This window comes from Trichomonas vaginalis, chromosome I (genome assembly GCF_026262505.1).
Source record: "Trichomonas vaginalis G3 chromosome I, whole genome shotgun sequence".
Taxonomy (NCBI): Eukaryota; Parabasalia; order Trichomonadida; family Trichomonadidae; genus Trichomonas; species Trichomonas vaginalis.
The window spans coordinates 4,444,754-4,464,568 of NC_067203.1; the positions used below are offsets into that span (position 1 = coordinate 4,444,754).

Here is a 19,815-nt window from a genome sequence, read left to right on the forward strand (position 1 = left end):
ATGATAAAAATTTATGTGTTCTTAATTCATTTTATGGGCTTTAGCCCTGGACCCTCTGAGTCTCGGACTTTAAAAAAATAAACTTTATTTTTATTTATTTTTTATTCTTACATAAATGAACAAAAACGGAACAGCTAAAATGAATGATAATCAAATTAGAGCAGAAGGTAGAAGGTTATTTAAACGCTTCTATAACATTCCTGATGGTGTTAATCCTAAAACTCGTAGAAGTTATTTAAATGAAGCCATAGATGCATATGAAGGGTTTGATATTTCATCAGAAAGTGAGAGATTAGCAAGAATGTTAAACGTTAATATTGATTTTTATTATTGTGACCCTCAACCAGAAGACGTAGACATTAACAAGGTAGACTTTCCATTAGTGGAATCAATAATGATAGATCCAGAATTTGAAACAGTAAATATTTTATTAACACAGAGTCCATGTGGAAAACTTCACGCTGACAGAATAACAGACGTTGAAGCACTCACCGGCTATAGAGTTTGCCCCTTTTGCAAAGAAGAAGTATATTCTATCCGTGATGATCCAGAAAGGAAAAACCAAAAAAGATTTTTAAAACATTGTGAGAAATGTAAAGAAAATAATGGAAGATTAATTCAAGACGTTCAGTTGCAAAAGACACAGCAACCATATGCACCACATATTACGAAACAGAAGATATATCAGTGGTTATTAGCTCATAATTTGCAGGAATATTATCAACCGACAAGATATTATATTACTTTTGACTTCGAAACATTAGAGACTAAAGAAGAACTTCAACTTTCTGAGTGTGCAACTTTGAACGCTTACTTAAAACCATTCATGGTATCATCAACGGTTAAATTAAACGATAAAACATATACGAGGAATTTTTGCTTAACATCAAGTGATTCTTTTATTTCTGATTGGATTGAATTTTTATTTTCAACCTGTTCATTAGTTGCTAAATCAAATATTGAACAATATGAAGAATTAATGAAGTCGCAAACGGACCAAACGGCGGGGACTTTGTCTCAAACATTAAATGAAAAACAGAAGGAAGCATTTAAAGAACTTCTAGATGAGGAATTCAATAAAGTGAATATCATAGGTTTTAATTCGGGAAAGTTTGATTTAAATTTAATTCTTCATGATTTAAACACTGCAAAATGGAAAATAAAATCAATGCTGGGTTCATCTTCACAATTTAAGCAAATCATTGTAAAGAAAACAAACGTTCCATATGAATTAAGATTTATTGACATCAGAAATTATATAGCGGGTGGGACATTAGACCAATTCACTCAAGATTTCGGAAACAATAAAACACGTGTTAAATCCTTTTTCCCTTATCAATTCATCACATGGGAAATTACGAAGAAGAATTATATAAAGTGGAACCATTCACTCAAGATTCATTTTATTCAGCATTAACTCAAGAAACTATATCAGATAGATTATCAAATATATCTCAATGATGCTAAAAATTTTGAGAATAGATTAGAATATTTTATTCATTATTGCAATAAAGACGTTGAAATTATGATTGACCCAATTGATAAAATTATCGAAGAAACATTTGTTTATAAAATTGACATGCTTCATAATCTTTCTTTATCATCGAATGCTTCAATGATTCGTTACGCTTTAGCATATAAAGACTTTAATCCTAATGAAAAATATCCAGAAGAGAAAAGAATCAAGTTTTGAATTAACAAAAAAGTATTGGAAATATAAAATTGATTCATATAAGAAACAAGATGAAAAGGCGAAAAGAGATACTAAAAATAATGTTTCAACGGATGATTTTCAATACTATCACGATTTAATCCTTTCATCTAAATGCAAAATGTGTGGTAAAGCGTTTACATATGCAAATAAACCAACATTGGATAGAATCGATAATGAAAAACCACATACCAAAGAAAATTGTCAGTTAATGTGTTGTTATTGCAATGTCGTAAAATCAAATAAAGATGAAGATGTTCAACGTTTAAGAATCAATTTAAGAAATTATGCATTAAAAAATAATTTACCAATGACTTTAGATTCAGTTGAAGCTTATCACATTCTCCGTAATGGAATTACTGGTGGTTTATCAAATGTTCAACATAGAGTAAATCTTAAAGGAATCACGCACATTAATAAACTTTCATATAATCCAGAAACTAAAACTGTATCAAATGAGGACACCACCAACATTATGACTCATTTCGTTGGAGTTGACTTTAATTCATTATATCCTTCATCATTTTCATCTAATCCTCATGATTTCATTCAATATACTGACCATAAAATGTATATGCCGGGAAGATTGAATGGTGTTATCATTTGTGATACAGCAACAAAGAAAGCAAAAGCACTGGGAATAATTAAGAAGAAAAATACTTTATTCGTGGCTGAAGTAAAGGGTCACATTGATGAAAAATACATTAATGATTACATAAACTTTTTACCGATAATAAGAAACTTAGATATTATCACAGATGAAAAAACAATTGGCAGTTTTATGTATAATTACATGAAATCAAACAATTTACCGGTTGACCAGAAACAGAGAAAATTAACTCAGTTAGCATCAACACACAACCAATATCAACCATTTTCTTCTTATTATCTTTGGTATCTAATAGACAGATTTCATTTTATCATCGATGACATTCAATCAATTTTAACATTTACTAAAAACACTTGTTTTAATGAATTTGCGAACAAATTTATGAACGAAAGACAAAAGGCTGAATTAGAAGGAAATAAAGGAAAAAGTTTATTTTGCAAGATTTCACTTAATGGATCATATGGTTACGATGCAATGAATACACAAAATTACGCAAAGACTAAAATAATGAATGCACAGAAGGCACGCGTTGCATGTATGTCAAATAAGTTTAAAAACATAAGAGAAATAGGTGAAGATACGTATCAAGTGATGCTTAAAGATAGATTTTATAGATGTGAAACATGTTTACAAGAGGCATTCTTCACTTTAGATAATGCTAAATACTGGTATTTGGTTTTCATTTATGATTTTATGTATAAATGCATGAATGTTAATCGTTTTCATTTCATTGAAGGTGATACTGATTCATCTTATTGGGCAATCGCTGGCGACCAAATCTTCCTAACACTCAAGCATTTCAAGCAATTGTTACTGATAAACAATTTTATGATAAAAACATTTACAAATTCGCACCTTTTGATTTCTTTTGTTTTGATGAGAAATTTAAACCTAAATTAAAGAATAAAGCTGAAGAAAAAGCACATGAGAAGAAGTTATTGGGTTTAGCAATTGAGAAACAAGGTGATAACATGGTTGCTTTATGCCCCAAGTGTTATACATCATTCAACGGTTCAATTGATGGAAGTGATTTTAAAAAGATTGCACAAAAAATGAAAGGAGTTAGTTTACGACAAAATAAACAATTAACACCTAAAAATTATTTGGATATAATAAATGATAAAGTGATATTTGATGGTCAGAATATTAATTTACAACTTAAAAACGGGTCAATGACTCGCTTAACAATCGGTAAGACTGCATTAACAGGAGCACACACTAAGGCTGTATGTTGTGAAAATGGATGTTGTATGCCGTTTATTTAATGAAATGCCACAGAAGAGACAAAAGGAACCGTTGAATGATGGTTTTGATTCTTGATCAAAGAGGTGGGCACCCTTAAAACATTTATTTTATTTTTATATAAATGGATAACGTAGATTTAGAAAATTTAATTGATGATTTAGTACGTGATCAAAATTTTCTTAGTTATTATGATTTAAAAGCATATCTCCAAAAATATGATGAAAATATAACGGATGATGATATGGATTATTATTATTCATATTATGATAATGAATTTTTGAAATATCATGATGAAATAATTTCTAAAATTAAAGATAAAATTAAAAATAATGAATATACAAAGGAAAAAACTAAATCACAACTTAAACATTTGAAAGATTTCAAAAATGAAGTATTAACAGAAGAAGATATTGATGAATTATATAAATTATATAATCCTGAGCCACAAAAAACAAAGAAACAAAACGCCCGGGTCCTTCAGACCAAAAATGATGCACAAGCTTTAATTTATGATTCATTAGTTAAACCACATTCAGCCCAACTTTTAAATAAAGATCAACTTTTGGAATTCATCCTTCAACATAAACTCGAAGCGGAAAGTATATCAAACCTTTATATACAGCATATTTAAAACAAATGAATAGAATACATCCAGAATTAATGAAGGGGAATGAATTCCAAAACTTCATCATCCAAAATCAAAGCGGATAAAATTAAACCACTTGCAACACCAAACCTCCAACGACTGTACCTGCAACACCAAAACCTCCAACGACTGTACCTGCAATACCAAAACCACCTCCTCCAGTTAATCCTTCATCATTCACTTTATTATATCCATTTCAAACATTAAAGAAGCAAAAAGATTTTAAAAAGGGTTTCAAGATATTAAATAAACCAATTGACCCGAAAATTCAACCGTTAAAGGAAAAATTTGGTCGCCCTTCATTTGCACCATATCCATATTCATACGAAATCGATCATTTAGAATATTCAAAAGGAAACGTTACTTATTTATTTGCCATTAACATTAACACCAGATATTTATATTGCATTCCAGTGAAAGGGAAAACAGAACAGGAAACAAGAAGAGCTATTCAATACTTACTAGATCATGAAAGAGTAGATAATATCAGGGGTGATAGTGATAAAGGATTTCAGGCAACTATGACTCATTATTTCCCACAAATTAATTTTTACTTTTCATCCTCTCCATATACGTTTCATAATAAAATAGTTGATGCGGTAATGAGAACTCTTAGAGATGCGTTAGGGGTTAACGGTCAGATATACTGGGATGGAAATCATGACTCCATCATACAACAGTTAGTATATTATTACAATAATACATGGCATAGAACTATAAACATGAAACCGTGGAAATGAAAAATGATATTTCAAAAGAATGGGAATATATTAGAAAGCAAATGGAAAGGTTGAATGATGTTAAACGTGAACAAATTAATTCGGGGCTCATGAATTTTAAACAAGGGGATAAAGTTTTGATTCATCTCGATTATGGAAAAACTGATAAATCAATGACAAAAAGAAGACGAAGATTTGACACAATAGCTGAATTTGTTAGATATATTAACGGCAATGCATTAGTTGAAGTTGACAATAAATTAATAGAAATTCCGATTTATTTTATTACTCCATTATATTTAAATAATATTTAATTTTTTTTATTTCGTAAGAAATGAGTGACAACGAAGCAGTCAAGAGTCCAGACGATGAATATAAAAAGAAACTAAACAGAATTAAATCAAAAATATGCTATTACAAAAAGAAGCCACAATGCGGTGAGGTTGAAAACGATAAAGAAATAATCGAAAAATTAGAAACTTACCGTTCAATCCTTAAACTAAGTGAAGCAAAAATAAAAGAATTTAATAGAATAAATAAATTGATTGGAAGAGATGAATTTAATAAAGATGAATTTTTAAACTCAATCCAAAATTAATTTTTATTTTTCTTTGACAACATCTCTCTTTCCATCATTACTGCATAACCACATTTTCTCAGTTTTAGTGGTTTGTTATTTTTAGCAAGTTCTCGCAGCATTTTTATCGTTTCCTCCCTTGTTATGATTCGTGGTAAATTTTGAGCTTGTGGGGTATCCATTTATGATAAAAATAAAATTTTGTTATCAGTTATTTTATCGTTAATGGTTTTCAGGTTATTCAATAATTAATTCAAATCATAACACCATGTTACCATGTGCTCCCAGGTCATTCAACTTCTCTGAAAAAATGAGACAACATGGAAAATGATTTGTCATGACTTCATCGTAATGAGTGTAAATGACCCAAAAATAATGTTTAGGTGAAGAGGTGAGATCTCACCTCTTTTCTCACCTCTTGCTTTGTAGAACGAAGAGCATTCATTATACTTTGCATTTGGTACATGTCATCTTTGACCGAACGAATGAGGCGAAGTTGTTTGTTATACTGTATGTACTCGTATTCTTCATTAATGGCTTCATGAACGATAGTAGTTGTTGTGTTCTCTGATGTTGACATTACTGTCTTTACATACAAAATAAATAAAACTAACTTTATTTTCTGACTTTCACAAAAGACAAAAATAAACGCTTTACATGTATTTTTCAGCAACTTCGTCAAATAATTTTATAGCTTTATCTATCTCATCTACTTCAAACGTTTCTTTACCTTTTGGGAGCACCATACATTTTCTCAAAAACTTCAAGCAGTTCTGTTTCAGCAGCTCTCATATCATTAACAAACACAACCTTGACTCTATTGACTGTACTGTCATATCTTTGAGTTATATTATATGTCCTTCCTATCTTATATCTTTTTGTGTTGAAGTCCTTCGGTTTCTGAACGATGTAAAGTAAGCCTTCACTGCAACGTTCCGTATCGAATGAACCATATGTTATGAAGTTATATCCAACAACTGGGTCTAACCATAACAAAACTATTGGTATAAGACTTTTGTCTATAAGATATGCTCTTGTTCCATGAAATGCTACTGATATCATAAGCTCAGGATTTCTTGTCAAAATTTTCTGAGTTGAAGCATTTCTAACCCAGTCGTTTGTTTTCTTTTCAGATGGAGATATAATGTCTGACAAAGAATATTTGTTGTATTTCTTTGAGTATCTTACGTTTAAATCACCTATTCTAACCACTTTGGTGTCATCGTCTATCTTTCTAACTGTTTCAAACTCAATGTTTGTCATTACTGTCTTTACATACAAAACAAAAAAAGATATAAAAATAAAATTAGCGTTGGTTTTCTAACTAATGAAATTCATTATTTTTGAAGAACTGAAGGTGCTACCATGTTACCGGTCACCAGGTAATTTAATTTCTTTTAAAAATGTGACAACATGACATTTTGACAACAACATAGGAGGAAGGCAATAATGAATTATTTTTGAAGAACTGAAGGTGCTACCATGTTACCATGATGACGACATGAAATTGTGTCAACAACACGAGAGGAAGGAATTTATTCATTATTTTTGAAGAACTGAAGGTGCTACCATGTTACCAGGTGCTACCAGGTAATTTAATTTCTTTTAAAAATGGTGACAACATGACATTTTGACAACAGGGATGAAATTTGATGTAGTCCAAAAATAAAGTTAGTTTTAAAATTATTTTTTATTTTTTATTTTTTATTCCTATATAAATGACAGCAACAAACAACAACAGCAACTATATCGTTTCTGATGAAAAAGTTGATTCATTAGTTGAGGAATTAGTTGAGGAATTAGCTGAGGAATTAGTTATGGCAGAAACTAAAACCCTCAACGAAAGAATTGGTGAAAACAAGATTGATTTACATAACTACCTCAAACATGATGGAGGAAGAGGAAGGAAAACTGGTATGGCTTTATTAGTAAATAAAATTTCGAATTTAACGATTATAGATGTTGATATCAATAAATCGTACAATGATGAACTTAAAGAAATGGTTAGAAAAGACATTCTATCAAAACTTTCGGATAAAGATGTTATCGTTAAAACCGCTTCAGGAGGTCTTCACATTTATTGCAACACTAATTTCTTCTATGCAGTTTCGAACAGAATGATTAAATGTTATTCCTGCAATGATTATGATATTGACATAATGACTTCTATTGATGATTCAAAACGTTCTTTAGTAGTTATGGCTGATTCAAGAGTTCGCAAGAATGCAACAGAACCAATCAATACATACTCATTCATTCGTGGAAGTTATGATTCAACATTAACTAGAACAGTGAATGATATATTAAATGATTTGAATATTAAGGTAAGAGTTGAACAGAAGAATGAAGAAATAAAGACCATCGTCAATGAAAACAAAGATGTAAACATTGACGATAAACTAGCTCAGAGCATAGTTGATGGCATCTGTGATTTTGAAGTACATAATGACGGTGGAAACATGAATTTAGAAAAAGAAATAACATTATTCACACTGTTTCAAGCTATTAATTCGTTACCTAATCATTTAATTAATGAAGCATACGACAACGTTTATAACTTCTGCAATTTAACTGAAAATGCAAAAAGTAATTTTGAAAATGCACGTAATAGATATGCACATTTAATGACTTCTCCATTTGTTTTGGTGAAGATTCTAAAACTATATCAAAAGGAATATTATGATGAATATGTTTTACCTTTATTACGTAAGCCAAAAATAACATTTGATATAAAACTTGATGACTCGTTTTTGATAACAGATATTAGACGCAAGGCTGAAAATCATCAGTATAAAAACAGTTCTGAAGTAATTGAGGATTTATCACGTGTAATCCGTTTTATAGATTGTGGAAATAAATATTTCATTCAAAAGGACTATAATATCCACGACAAAATGAATCAAATATCATTCGTTCTTCAATCAAACATGAAAGAGTCACTTAAAATGATTAAATTATTTAATGAAGAAGGTAAAACAATAACAGCATGGGATGTACTATTAAATCAATTATCTTCATTAACCGTTAAGGGTGTTTGCTTTAAATCTGATTCCCCCGATGTTTTCTCAACGTTTCAGGGTTATAAATACAACATTCTCGAAAAGCCTGATTACTCAAAAATTGAGATGTTTATGGATTTCATTAAAGAAGCCATTTGTGATAATAACGATGAAGTGTATAAATACCTTCTCGGCTGGATTGCATCAATGATTCAACATCCTGGAATCAAGAATGAAACAGCAATTATTTTGAAAGGACTTCAGGGAACAGGTAAAAACAGATTCACAGACATTATTTCTGAACTCCTCGCTGGTTATTCATGTAAAAACATTACTGAAATAAGTGAGTTAACGGGTAATTTCAATTCAGTAGTTGAAAATAAAATGTTTCTTGTACTTAATGAACTCAAGAATGTTGGTGAAGACAGACTCGCAAACTTCAACGCTTTGAAATCAATTATAACGGATAATGAGATTAGAATTAATGAAAAGAATCAACCCAGAAGAACCGCTCAAAACGTTGCCAATTTCATTTTCGTAACTAATAACGTTTCCCCTGTCAAAATTGAAGTTGGAGACAGAAGATATGTAGTTTTAAGAGTTAATGGTAAATTCAAGGGTCAATTTGATTACTTCAAGAATTTAATGGATTCATGCACAAAGGAATTTTATGATAATTTACTGACATATTTTATCAATTACGACCTTTTATCATTTAATGTACGAATCATACCGATGACTGAAGCCAAACAAGATTTAATTGAATTATCAACAAATCCTTTAGATGTATGGATAAATACACATTATGATGAATTGTGTGCAGGTATGACGTGTGAAAATGCTTTATTCTGCAAACCATCAGACATGAAAGACAAGAATTTTCAAATGAGTATTAAGGATAAATGTGATAGGAAACATAGAAGAATAGATGGTAAACAAACATGGTGTTATGTTTTGAAAGAAGAAATGAAAGGATTATATAAACAAGTTGAACCAAACGATGATGAGGATTCATTTACTGACGATGAAATACCTGTAAATGAAGCTTTATAAAGTATGATTTGAATTCATTATTGCCTTCCTCCTATGTTGTTGTCAAAATGTCATGTTGTCACCATTTTTAAAAGAAATTAAATTACCTGGTAGCACCTGGTAACATGGTAGCACCTTCAGTTCTTCAAAAATAATGAATAAATGCCTTCCTCTCGTGTTGTTGACACAATTTCATGTCGTCATCATGGTAACATGGTAGCACCTTCAGTTCTTCAAAAATAATTCATTATTGCCTTCCTCCTATGTTGTTGTCAAAATGTCATGTTGTCACCATTTTTAAAAGAAATTAAATTACCTGGTAGCACCCGGTAACATGGTAGCACCTTCAGTTCTTCAAAAATAATGAATAAATGCCTTCCTCTCGTGTTGTTGACACAATTTCATGTCGTCATCATGGTAACATGGTAGCACCTTCAGTTCTTCAAAAATAATGAATTTCATTAGTTAGAAAACCATTGACGCTAATTTTATTTTTATCTTTTATGAAAATTCATGAAATTTGGTCATTTTTCAGCAAAAATAATGTTTAGGTGAAGAGGTGAGATCTCACCCGTTTTCTCACCCGTTTTCTCACCTGTTTTTTCACAAGCGTATTACATGAATTGTACGATGTATATTTGAAATCCTAAACAATTTCGTAGCTTCTATTTCTTCTTTTAGTACATCGAATGTTTTAACGATACCGAAAGTTTCTTTATACTTCTTCTTGACGTCAGACAGAAGGAAATCTTCTGCTGTTGGATAGTTTTTATTAAGAAATGTCAACATATCCATTTTATCTTCTGCTGGCTTTTCTGCTTCTTTCTTTAAGTCTGCATAGTCGTTTCGCATTCTTTCTATCTCTTTGACTGAGTAGTTATATTTCCTCATTGCTGCTTTACATTTTGAACATTGCGGCATCGTTTTTGCGTTATACATTGAAATAAAACCAGCTAGAACAACTAAGGCGTCAATGGTTTTCTTTAACTCAAAAGCTGCTGGTTTTATCTGTTCATTCCATACTTTACCTCTTCTATCTTTATCTCTTATCTGCCATACACATTCTGCAATTAATGAAACAAAGTTGTCGTATGTCTTAAATTCTTCGGATTTGTAAAGGTCAGAAATATTTTTATAAACCATGTCGCAATCTTTGTCCATAACTTTATGGTTGCAATGATATCCTGGAAACTCATAGTTTACCTTTCGTATGAACTTCTTTATTTCTACTGAGTCAGTTGCTTTGACTTCAATTTCGTCAAATTCGGGAATGGTTAGTTTTTGTTGTTGAATTTCAGGTAGTTTAGGTAAATGGTCGATGAGGTCCTGCATGTCATAAAGATATTCTTCATTTTCTTCATCCTGTGCGGTACAGTCTAAATTACTTGTTAACAGTTCTTGCTTTATCTTCTGGATTTTTGTTTCGAAAGTATATGAAGAAGGAATGAAGTTTTTCATCTCTACCAACATTGACGTAGGATTCATGACTAGCGAGTTTGGTGCTGTAGTTGTGGCTTGAATTGTTGTTGTATCGATTGTTGAAATCATATCTTTTATACAAAATAAAAAAATAAATAAAACTAACTTTATTTTTTCTATCTTAAGGAAATTCATGAAAATTTGTGAGGGTGAAAAAAGAGGTGAAAAAACGGGTGAGATCTCACCTCTTCACCTAAACATTATTTTTGGTGTAAATTTATGATAAAAATAAATGATTCATTGAACTCTATACCATGCGTAAACTGTCATGTAAGGTGGCATGTAGTCTTTACCTTGTCCCGTTGTTTGTGTATATCCTGAAACGAAATGTGTATGGTTTCCTTCTCCCTGAGTGTCACTCCAGTAACAATTTATAGCAAACTTAACGTCGTCTTTAACATCATATCCTTTACCTTTTGTCATTCCTGACCAATCCCAATATCTATGCTTATGCCAACCTGCTTGAGATGTACTTAAATCTATGTAGTGACTGTGTGCAGGTAAATTTTCACCTGTAATCGTTTTACTTCCACCCATTTCCTTTGAAGAGTTTGCACAATACAAAAACTTGTCGACTATTTGTTCCCATGCACCAACACCAAACATTGCTTGAGGACCTCTTGCATCCATAGATGTATAAATAGAACCTACTGGGTTCATTAAATCAAACATATGAGATAATATAGGATTGTCTATTTTGAACTTAAAATATAGTGCAACTATTTCAGGTTTCTTCTGGTTTGTGTCGGAATATTTTTATAATATACTTATGTTTTCAGGGTAGGTAAAATCTTGACTATAATATTTATTTTTGATCTATAAATAATATACTATTCTTGTTTTTTCTATTGCATTATATCTTTTATATCTATAATAATCTAAATATAATGTTAACTTTTGTTCATCTACATGTGGTGTTCTGACGTCATCTCCATAGTCATAATAATATGGTGCTGGAGCTGTGTGAGGCAATGTCATATCTGTCATTTCATAAACTCTTAAATATTTCTTTTGTTCGTCTCCATATAAGTTTAAGTAACAGTTGTTGTCTAATGGAACTTTAACTTGTGTACCATTATTCTTTATATAGCTTACATACATTTCATTGTTATTTTTCGGAATGAGTTTACACCGCATACCATTTCTTAAGGACTGTACAAACTGCCATCTAAAATATTTATTTTCTTCATTGACAGAAAAGTCACCAACAATAGTTTCAATATTTTCAGTTGTTCCTATCAAACTTTGGTATATTTCGTTGACATATTCATTATCTGCTTTCTTCTCTAACTCACTGTTGACATATGTTTTATCTGCTTTAAGGTCTAAACATCCTGAAACCCACCCTGTATCAGCTTTAGTTTTTAAAATCTTTGATGCCCATTCATGATACCTTTCAACCCTTTCTTTAATTTCATTATCTTTTTCGTTGACATATTCCTTATCTGCTTTCTTCTCTAACTCACTGCTGACATATTCCTTATCCGCTTTAAGGTCTAACTCACTGTTGACATATTCCTTATCCGCTTTAAGGTCTAACTCACTGTTGACATATGTTTTATCTGCCTTCTTCATTAACTCACTGTTGACATATGTTTTATCTGCTTTAAGGTCTAAACATCCTGAAACCCACCCTGTATCAGCTTTAGTTTTTAAAATCTTTGATGCCCATTCATGATACCTTTCAACCCTTTCTTTAATTTCATTATCTTTTTCATTAACATATTCCTTATCTGCTTTAAGGTCTAACGCACTAGCCACACAATCCTTATCTGCTTTCTTCTCTAACTCACTGTTGACATATTCCTTATCTGCTTTCTTCATTATGTCATTTAGGAAACCTTTTATGAATTCCTCATTTAAATTAAATCTTCCAATCTTCAAAACTTTAGGAAATGCATTTAATGCGTAATATCTTTGTTCTTCTGGTGGAATTGATGTTATATCATCCGTTATTCCTTTAATTTTTGAATTCATAAATAAAATTTCTTTTATATTTGATATCACTGCACCACCTTTGCAAACGAATTCGAAACGCTCATTTTTCAATACTATCTCCAAATCTCCATATTTCAACCTTTGTGTTTGTTCTGCCGTCTTTGAATTATATGCATATATGGCGTATGTAATGGTCTGAGGGACCTGGGTGCTTTGTGCCTTAAGTTGTTGTGGTTGCTGTTGTTTAATCATTTATTACGATTTAAAAATAAATATTTAATCCGTTATCTCATCAGCTATTTTCTCTATTTGAAATTGCCATAATATTTCATTCATGAATTCTAAATCACAATCAAATAGGTCAGTTATTCTAAATTTAATATTTGATAAATCTTTTGAATGAAGAATAAATGATTTCCCGGATAATTGAATACGGATATGATAAAGAAAATGTGTTTAAGTTGATGGATAAAATGTTTTGTATTGATGGGTAAGAGTTAGGGTCTAATGTTTGATGTGAAAATTTCATTGGGGTATTAACTTTATCACATTTGATTAAAAATGAAATTGGAACCAGTGTCAGAATACAAAAATCCCCAACATCTTTTTCAAAATTTAATATCCCCAACAATGAACGAAGATGAGGAGTACAAAATTTAATTTTCAGTGAGAATTTAATAAGGTTATTTATTTCATCAAGTTCAAAAAGTTTATTGGGTTTTGATTTAAAATTTTCTTCATACCATACGATAAATGATTCATTTAAATAACTTAAAATCGTGTTAATATCCCATTTCGCTATCACATTATTTATATACATATCATACGTTTTTTCAAGGTCATCTTTAATAAATGATATATAATCTGAAGGGTCTAAAAGAATGGGATTAAATTTACCACTCACAGAAACGAGAGTAACATTATAAATTCCGCTAACTGTTAAATTTAATTCACAGTTATTATTCGAATAATATTGATAATTGACATTTTTATTACGATTAAAAATATGGTAAAGCGTTATTTTCCAGTGATAAATAAAACTAAAATAAGATTACCTCAAGAATTCATAAATTCAACGAATAAGAAATTCATTCATGTTATAAATTTTAGTGTTTTCAGAAAATATGAGTCGATGTCATATTCATCATCAGGTTATATTTCACTTCATTCAAATTTAGTTCAATCAAAACCCATATAATGACCATTTCATAAGATTTTCAGATGGTATTAAAAATGTAATTGATAGATTAAAATATGAACAGATTGACAATATCGAATTTTTGGAATTTTGGTTTAAATATCCTGATGGAAAAAAGATTGAAGTTAAAGATAAAGCTGATACTATAACAAAAAATTACAATGACCGATCCGGATAGTGGGAAACAAAAAGAAATAAAACAAACGATAGAAACTGGTGAAAGGTCAATTATTATTGATTATGATTCAAAGGATTATTATTCGATAATGTTAATGCTTGAATATTAAATAGCCTTAACAAAGAATTTTTCAAGTGATATTTTATATTCATCAACTATTTTATTGTATATGTTATTATAATTTAAATGTAGTTCAGTTGTTGTTCCGTTCTTTGATATCTTAATTGTGCTAATATCCTTTATAGGATTTATTTTTTCAACTGTTCCGCAGCATGAAACCTCATCATCTATGAAAAATTGAATCTTAACGTCTGAATCTTGAACATCACAAAGAATAGCGATAATGTGAATTAATGATTCATCAAGGTAAAATAATTAAACCGGATTGGTCAATTAAATTTATTATTGAATCATAATTATTAATTATTATATCACGGTAAATTTTTCATTAATTCAGAATTAATGTCTATTTTATATGGGTTCTCGATGTTTGATGAAAGAGGTGGGGGTATGTTGGATAAGTGGGAATTTCAACAGGTTCTTTACCAGGTTCAGATAAAATGATTGGGTCTCCATCTTCTTTATTTTGCTCCTCCTCTTTCTTGGTAAGTCACGAGTTAATAAATTTGGTTGAGTTGCTGACCTTGTTAATTCAGGGCTAACATTAACTTTAACATTTTGAATAATTCGTGATTTATCATCATTTACGTTATAACCAACCGTAATCTCTGCTTTTGCGTTAGTGTTCTTTTGACTTGTGAAACGTCTTCTCATTTATAATTGAATAAAAAAAAGAAAAATATATTTAAAGTTTTATTTAGTTGTTACGGTAATATCCCAAGGTTCATCCTTGTTTGCTTATACTTTCTTTGTAACTGCACCAATTATGTTATTGATAATGATTTGAGTTTCTCCCAGTCTTATTTTATCATTTACAATATCTTTAATCATTTCATTACATGCATTCTTATAATCAACTGATTTCTCAAATTTTCTTTTATCTGATTCCTTAACTAAATCATAAGTTAAACCTCGTTGAGAATAAAGTGGTTTCTTTATCAATTCCTTGAACGCTTCTGAAAGTGAAGATGAAGAAATTCTTGCCACTTGAATTGGTTTAAATTCTGCTTTCATTGCTTCTTTCTGTTCATTGAACACCGGATCGAATAAAGCAACTTTAAAGAATTTCTTAGCTGAAATTTCGGGTCTAATATTTGCATATTGACCATCAAACTGGTTAGAATATCGTGGTAATCCATCCGGTCCCTCTTCAATAGCATTTAATTCTTCATTGAAATAAGAATATGGATTATAACGGTATGAATTAATTGGACCATTTTCACCTTCTCCAATGTATTGTTTAACAGCTTTTCCATTTTCATCAAATTGCATAGGATAACGTTCATTATATGCTTTACGTTTAGGATAATCAGTTATAGTTAATTTGTAACCATTTATGACTTTAATATTTCCTTGACCATCAGTAACGAAAACTTCATTTATACCATCAGGTTTTCCATTTGGACCCGTAATGTCTGCTTCGTGTGCTTCCCAATTTGGACCTTGACGTTTGGCATATGCTTGAGCTTCTGGTAATGTTAAAACGTTTCTCATTTGTTTAACATCCTTTTGAAGACCGGCAACAATGTGGACTAATTCTTTCATTCCGTCTGGAACTTTCATAGTTCTATTATATGCACCCTTTTTGTTTGTTCCTTGTTTTAATGGAACCTGTAGAAGATTTGCAATTTCTGTCATGTTTAATTATAAATAAAAAATAAAAATTAATTATAAAAAGTTAATCAAATTTAACACCTCCTTTATTTAAATCAACTATTATTTTTTCCATGTTCACCTAATTGTTGATATTGTGTGTAAAGTTCATTAATGCTCATTGGTAAATTCACTTGATAAAGCATAACGTTCAACTGTTGACGACTAAAACCACTGAAAATGAAAAGGGTGGACAGGTTTGATTTAATGTTTGTGCTTAATGCTTTGAAATATTGAACAGCCATAAAGAATGAACATTGAATATGTCGGCATTGAGTTAATAATTGATTAAAATATGATTTCTCATTAGTTATTAGTTTTGATTTCACGGCATCATCTAGAAAAATTAGTGAATGCAAAAATTCTTTATCAAAATTTGAAATAGAAAGTGTTTCAAATAATTCATCCCGTTGTTTATCAATAATTTTATCCTCTAATCCTTGCTTCTTGATTGTATTATATAATTCTTTATACATTAAAAAGTTTTTTAAATAATCTTCTGCTTCTTCTTGTGATAAATAAATAATTGGAATTTTGATTAAATGCTTTAAAGATTCAAATGTATCATCTGAAGGTGAACCTGAACGGTTGATATAAATTAACACATGTGAATAGGGGGAAGTGTTAGCAATAATGATAATTTGTTTTAATATCGTTAATGTTTTACCTTTATTTTGTTTACCAATTGCTGCAGTGATTGAATTTAAGTAACATTCAGAATATGGAATTTTCATTAATTTTTCCTTAGATAGAGCATTTCTATTATCACTCAATGCTTCATTAATCATATCATCTACGTATGTATTATATACTCCCGCTAATTCTTCATAAGGGGTGGATGAATTTAAATCCATTTAATCAAAAATAAATTTATAATTTTAAACATTTCTATTCATCAATATTTCATCATATGAACTTCTATACTGTGATGGTGTACCTGTTGGATGATATTTCAAACCTTCATCCGGTGTCCATGTCCAATATGTTGTCCTAGTAAACCAAACCTGAGGAGGATTTGTCACCTTTGAACAGTAAGTGTCATTTTCACCCTGAATGATTGGATAAGCTTTCACTTGTACTGTAACTTGTGAGTTGAAAGTTTCTAATCCATCAAAGAATATACCCGCTCCATTACGTTGAACTGGAATAGTGCATAAGAATGAAGTTTGGTCTTTCCATGTTCTAGCTAATGGCGTGCCATCATCTGCATTCAGTGGTCTAGTTAATGAGTCCTCGTATTCTTCTGTGCATTCATTCACTCCATCTAAATCAGAAGCTTGAAGCATACGTGTAAAGAATATGTCACCCACTGTGGTCATCGCTTGATCGGGGAAGTTTCTGGAATCTATAGTGACCTGAAGACCTCGAAGCATTGGATTTTCTAAAACTGTTCTTTGCATTGCATTCTTTGGAAATGTTAACACAACATCTGTAACATTATGAAGAGCGTATGAGAAATCTGAGCTAATACCTTCAGGAGTGATGCAACCTCCATTTAGTGAACGAACGTCAATATGTTGAGCTGGAATCATGAATGGATCTTCCTTACTGAATAAACGTGGTATTGCTTTAACTGATTCTTCAATTAAACCGTATCCTGGTGTAATACATTTATCCTCTAAAACTTCCATCTTTGTGCATGAAATAATAACGTCATCAACTGTTGCGTCAGCAGATGTAGCGGCTAAGCTTGTAATTAATTTGGTAGGAAGTCCGATTTGTTGGAATTTGCGATCATATTTATAAACATGATTCATAATCTTTTCATAATTTTCATCAGTTATCTTTTCATAAACGTAATTTTGTAAATCAGCAACTCTTAACGGGTCAACCTGACAAAATACTAAAGTATCCCTGAAAACATAATATTTAAAATGATATCACCAAATGATTTAGGATAATCATCGAACGCCTGAAATGCTAACAAATCATTTACCGGAATAATCATATCAAAAGTGATATCAACTTCTTCATTTGCTTTCTTGAAAACTTCTGAAGGGTCAATATATTTTCCACATACTGAGTTATCATATTTTTGAACATTATTATATAACGAATGAACAAACTTTTTAACTTTCCTTTCTGATTTCGGTTTATATGTTGCAAATGCGAAAGATTCACGGGCGCAATCCATCTGAAGATAACCAGCATCACCTCTTTCGGTTTCTACTTCTAATTGTTTAAAGCTTTGATTTGATGATTTGTAACCAACGAATAAACGCATACATTTAAAAGCGGCATCACATGTGAAAGCTTTATTTGAAACTAGAGTTGCTTTAACTTTGCGTTTAATATATGTGTCACCTAATTGGTTCACATCATGAGCTGGATTTGTAATTCTTAAATGAGTTTGTTTATCATCAAAATATGGAGTATCAGAGTCATAGCATGAACTTTCAAGTTCTCTATAATATCTTCTACCGTCATTCTTTGCAAATATTTCATTTATCTTTTCGAATGAATGAAACACATTTCCATTAATCGGTTTGGTGTTTGGCACCAATATAGTTAGTCGTCATTTATTAATAAATAAAAAATCAAAATTAAAATATGAAAATGAATTTTTAATTTTAATGAAATAATCAACTATGGCTGCAGGATTCTTTAAAAAATTATGGGATAAAGTAAAAAGAGGAGCGAGTAAAGTTTGGGAAACAATGAAGAAAGGAGCAAATTGGATATTTAAGAATAAAGAAGCAATTAGTGACGTTGCTGAATCAATAACACCAAAAGCTGCCCCAATAAGAGAAATAAATAAAGGAGAAAAAGTTTATCAAAGACTCAACCGATACTAAGATAAAAATAATATTTATTTATTTTTCCACTATCTACCTCCTATTTTATTAAGTATTCCTTCAGCAATTCCACCAATTGCGTTACCTGCTTGTGCTCCCATCGCCGGATTACCTGCTTTAGTACCTAATACTCCACCTATGATAGTTCCTGCCGTTTTCGCTACTGGTGCCAAAAAGTTTGCAATGGGTTTAATAATCTTTTGATGAACCCAACCCGCAGCTTTCTTAATTCCATCCCATAATTTTTTAAAGAATCCTGCAGCCATTTCTGATTTAATATTAATTAAAAAATATATTTCATCACTTATATTCTAATTTTTATTTAATGATAAATGAAACCAATTTTAAAAAATAAATGAAAGTGAAAATGTTCAACAAAAAATAAACGTTGTTAAACCAATTACTGAAATAAAAAATTTTTCATCTGTTGAAGAATTTAATGACTATTATGCCAATAATAAAAAATTATTTGAAGAATTGACAACATGTAAATTGAATAAAATGTTTAAAGTTGATGGATTCAAAATTTCAAAAATAAAAGGAGTGGTTAGTTTGAAATCTATTCCTCAATCAAGAATCACCTCATTAATGAAAATAGATGATTTAACAAAAAGAATAGAAATTATTGAAGAGCGAATAAATCAAATTATTGATATCATAAATTCAAATAATCATTAGTTTCTAATTTCTTTTTCTCATTTATGAGGTCTTTGATTATGACATCATTGATTCCATTCATGATTTAAACAATTCTATAATATTGCTTCCCTTTAAATCTTTGAATATAAATGATAACACCATCCTCTAAAATTCGATAATCTATTTTATCTGGTTTTACTTGTTGGGTCATTTATGTAAGAATAAATAAATAAATTATTTTAAAATTAATATGTTAAAATAATGATACAAAATCGT

The 19,815-nt window shown here is 30.3% G+C and overlaps 7 protein-coding genes and 2 pseudogenes across 9 annotated transcripts, besides 1 other annotated feature; 5 read left to right on the forward strand and 4 right to left on the reverse strand.

Moving 5' to 3' along the window:
• Nucleotides 1-16,833: part of a mobile genetic element that runs on past the window's edge.
• Nucleotides 140-1,219, forward strand: TVAGG3_0928210 (uncharacterized protein; the record flags this gene model as incomplete). Its single annotated transcript, XM_051252484.1, has 1 exon — nt 140-1,219. A coding segment is annotated over one exon (1,080 nt), but the record flags the coding sequence as incomplete, so codon positions are not given.
• On the forward strand, nt 2,187-3,345 carry TVAGG3_0928220 (annotated as a pseudogene). The gene has a single exon. A coding segment is annotated over exon 1 (1,159 nt).
• TVAGG3_0928230 (uncharacterized protein) lies at nt 5,266-5,529 on the forward strand (the record flags this gene model as incomplete). The annotated part of the gene is made up of 1 exon (XM_051252485.1): nt 5,266-5,529. The coding sequence occupies one exon, from the start codon at nt 5,266-5,268 to the stop codon at nt 5,527-5,529; it is 264 nt and encodes an 87-aa protein (XP_051078059.1).
• TVAGG3_0928240 (Prim-pol domain family) lies at nt 7,227-8,133 on the forward strand (the record flags this gene model as incomplete). Its single annotated transcript, XM_051252486.1, has 1 exon — nt 7,227-8,133. A coding segment is annotated over one exon (907 nt), but the record flags the coding sequence as incomplete, so codon positions are not given.
• On the forward strand, nt 8,133-9,560 carry TVAGG3_0928250 (uncharacterized protein; the record flags this gene model as incomplete). Its single annotated transcript, XM_051252487.1, has 1 exon — nt 8,133-9,560. One exon carries the CDS (start codon nt 8,133-8,135, stop codon nt 9,558-9,560), a length of 1,428 nt encoding a protein of 475 aa, XP_051078061.1.
• On the reverse strand, nt 10,410-11,087 carry TVAGG3_0928260 (organellar and viral DNA polymerase type B; the record flags this gene model as incomplete). Its single annotated transcript, XM_051252488.1, has 1 exon — nt 10,410-11,087. A coding segment is annotated over one exon (678 nt), but the record flags the coding sequence as incomplete, so codon positions are not given.
• On the reverse strand, nt 11,794-12,995 carry TVAGG3_0928270 (annotated as a pseudogene). The gene has a single exon. A coding segment is annotated over exon 1 (1,202 nt).
• TVAGG3_0928280 (uncharacterized protein) lies at nt 15,191-16,090 on the reverse strand (the record flags this gene model as incomplete). Its single annotated transcript, XM_051252489.1, has 1 exon — nt 15,191-16,090. The coding sequence occupies one exon, from the start codon at nt 16,088-16,090 to the stop codon at nt 15,191-15,193; it is 900 nt and encodes a 299-aa protein (XP_051078063.1).
• Nucleotides 16,834-18,929: 2,096 nt separating the features above from the next.
• On the reverse strand, nt 18,930-19,166 carry TVAGG3_0928290 (N-acetylmuramoyl-l-alanine amidase family; the record flags this gene model as incomplete). Its single annotated transcript, XM_001298999.2, has 1 exon — nt 18,930-19,166. One exon carries the CDS (start codon nt 19,164-19,166, stop codon nt 18,930-18,932), a length of 237 nt encoding a protein of 78 aa, XP_001299000.2.
• Between the last annotated feature and the right edge of the window lie 649 nt (nt 19,167-19,815).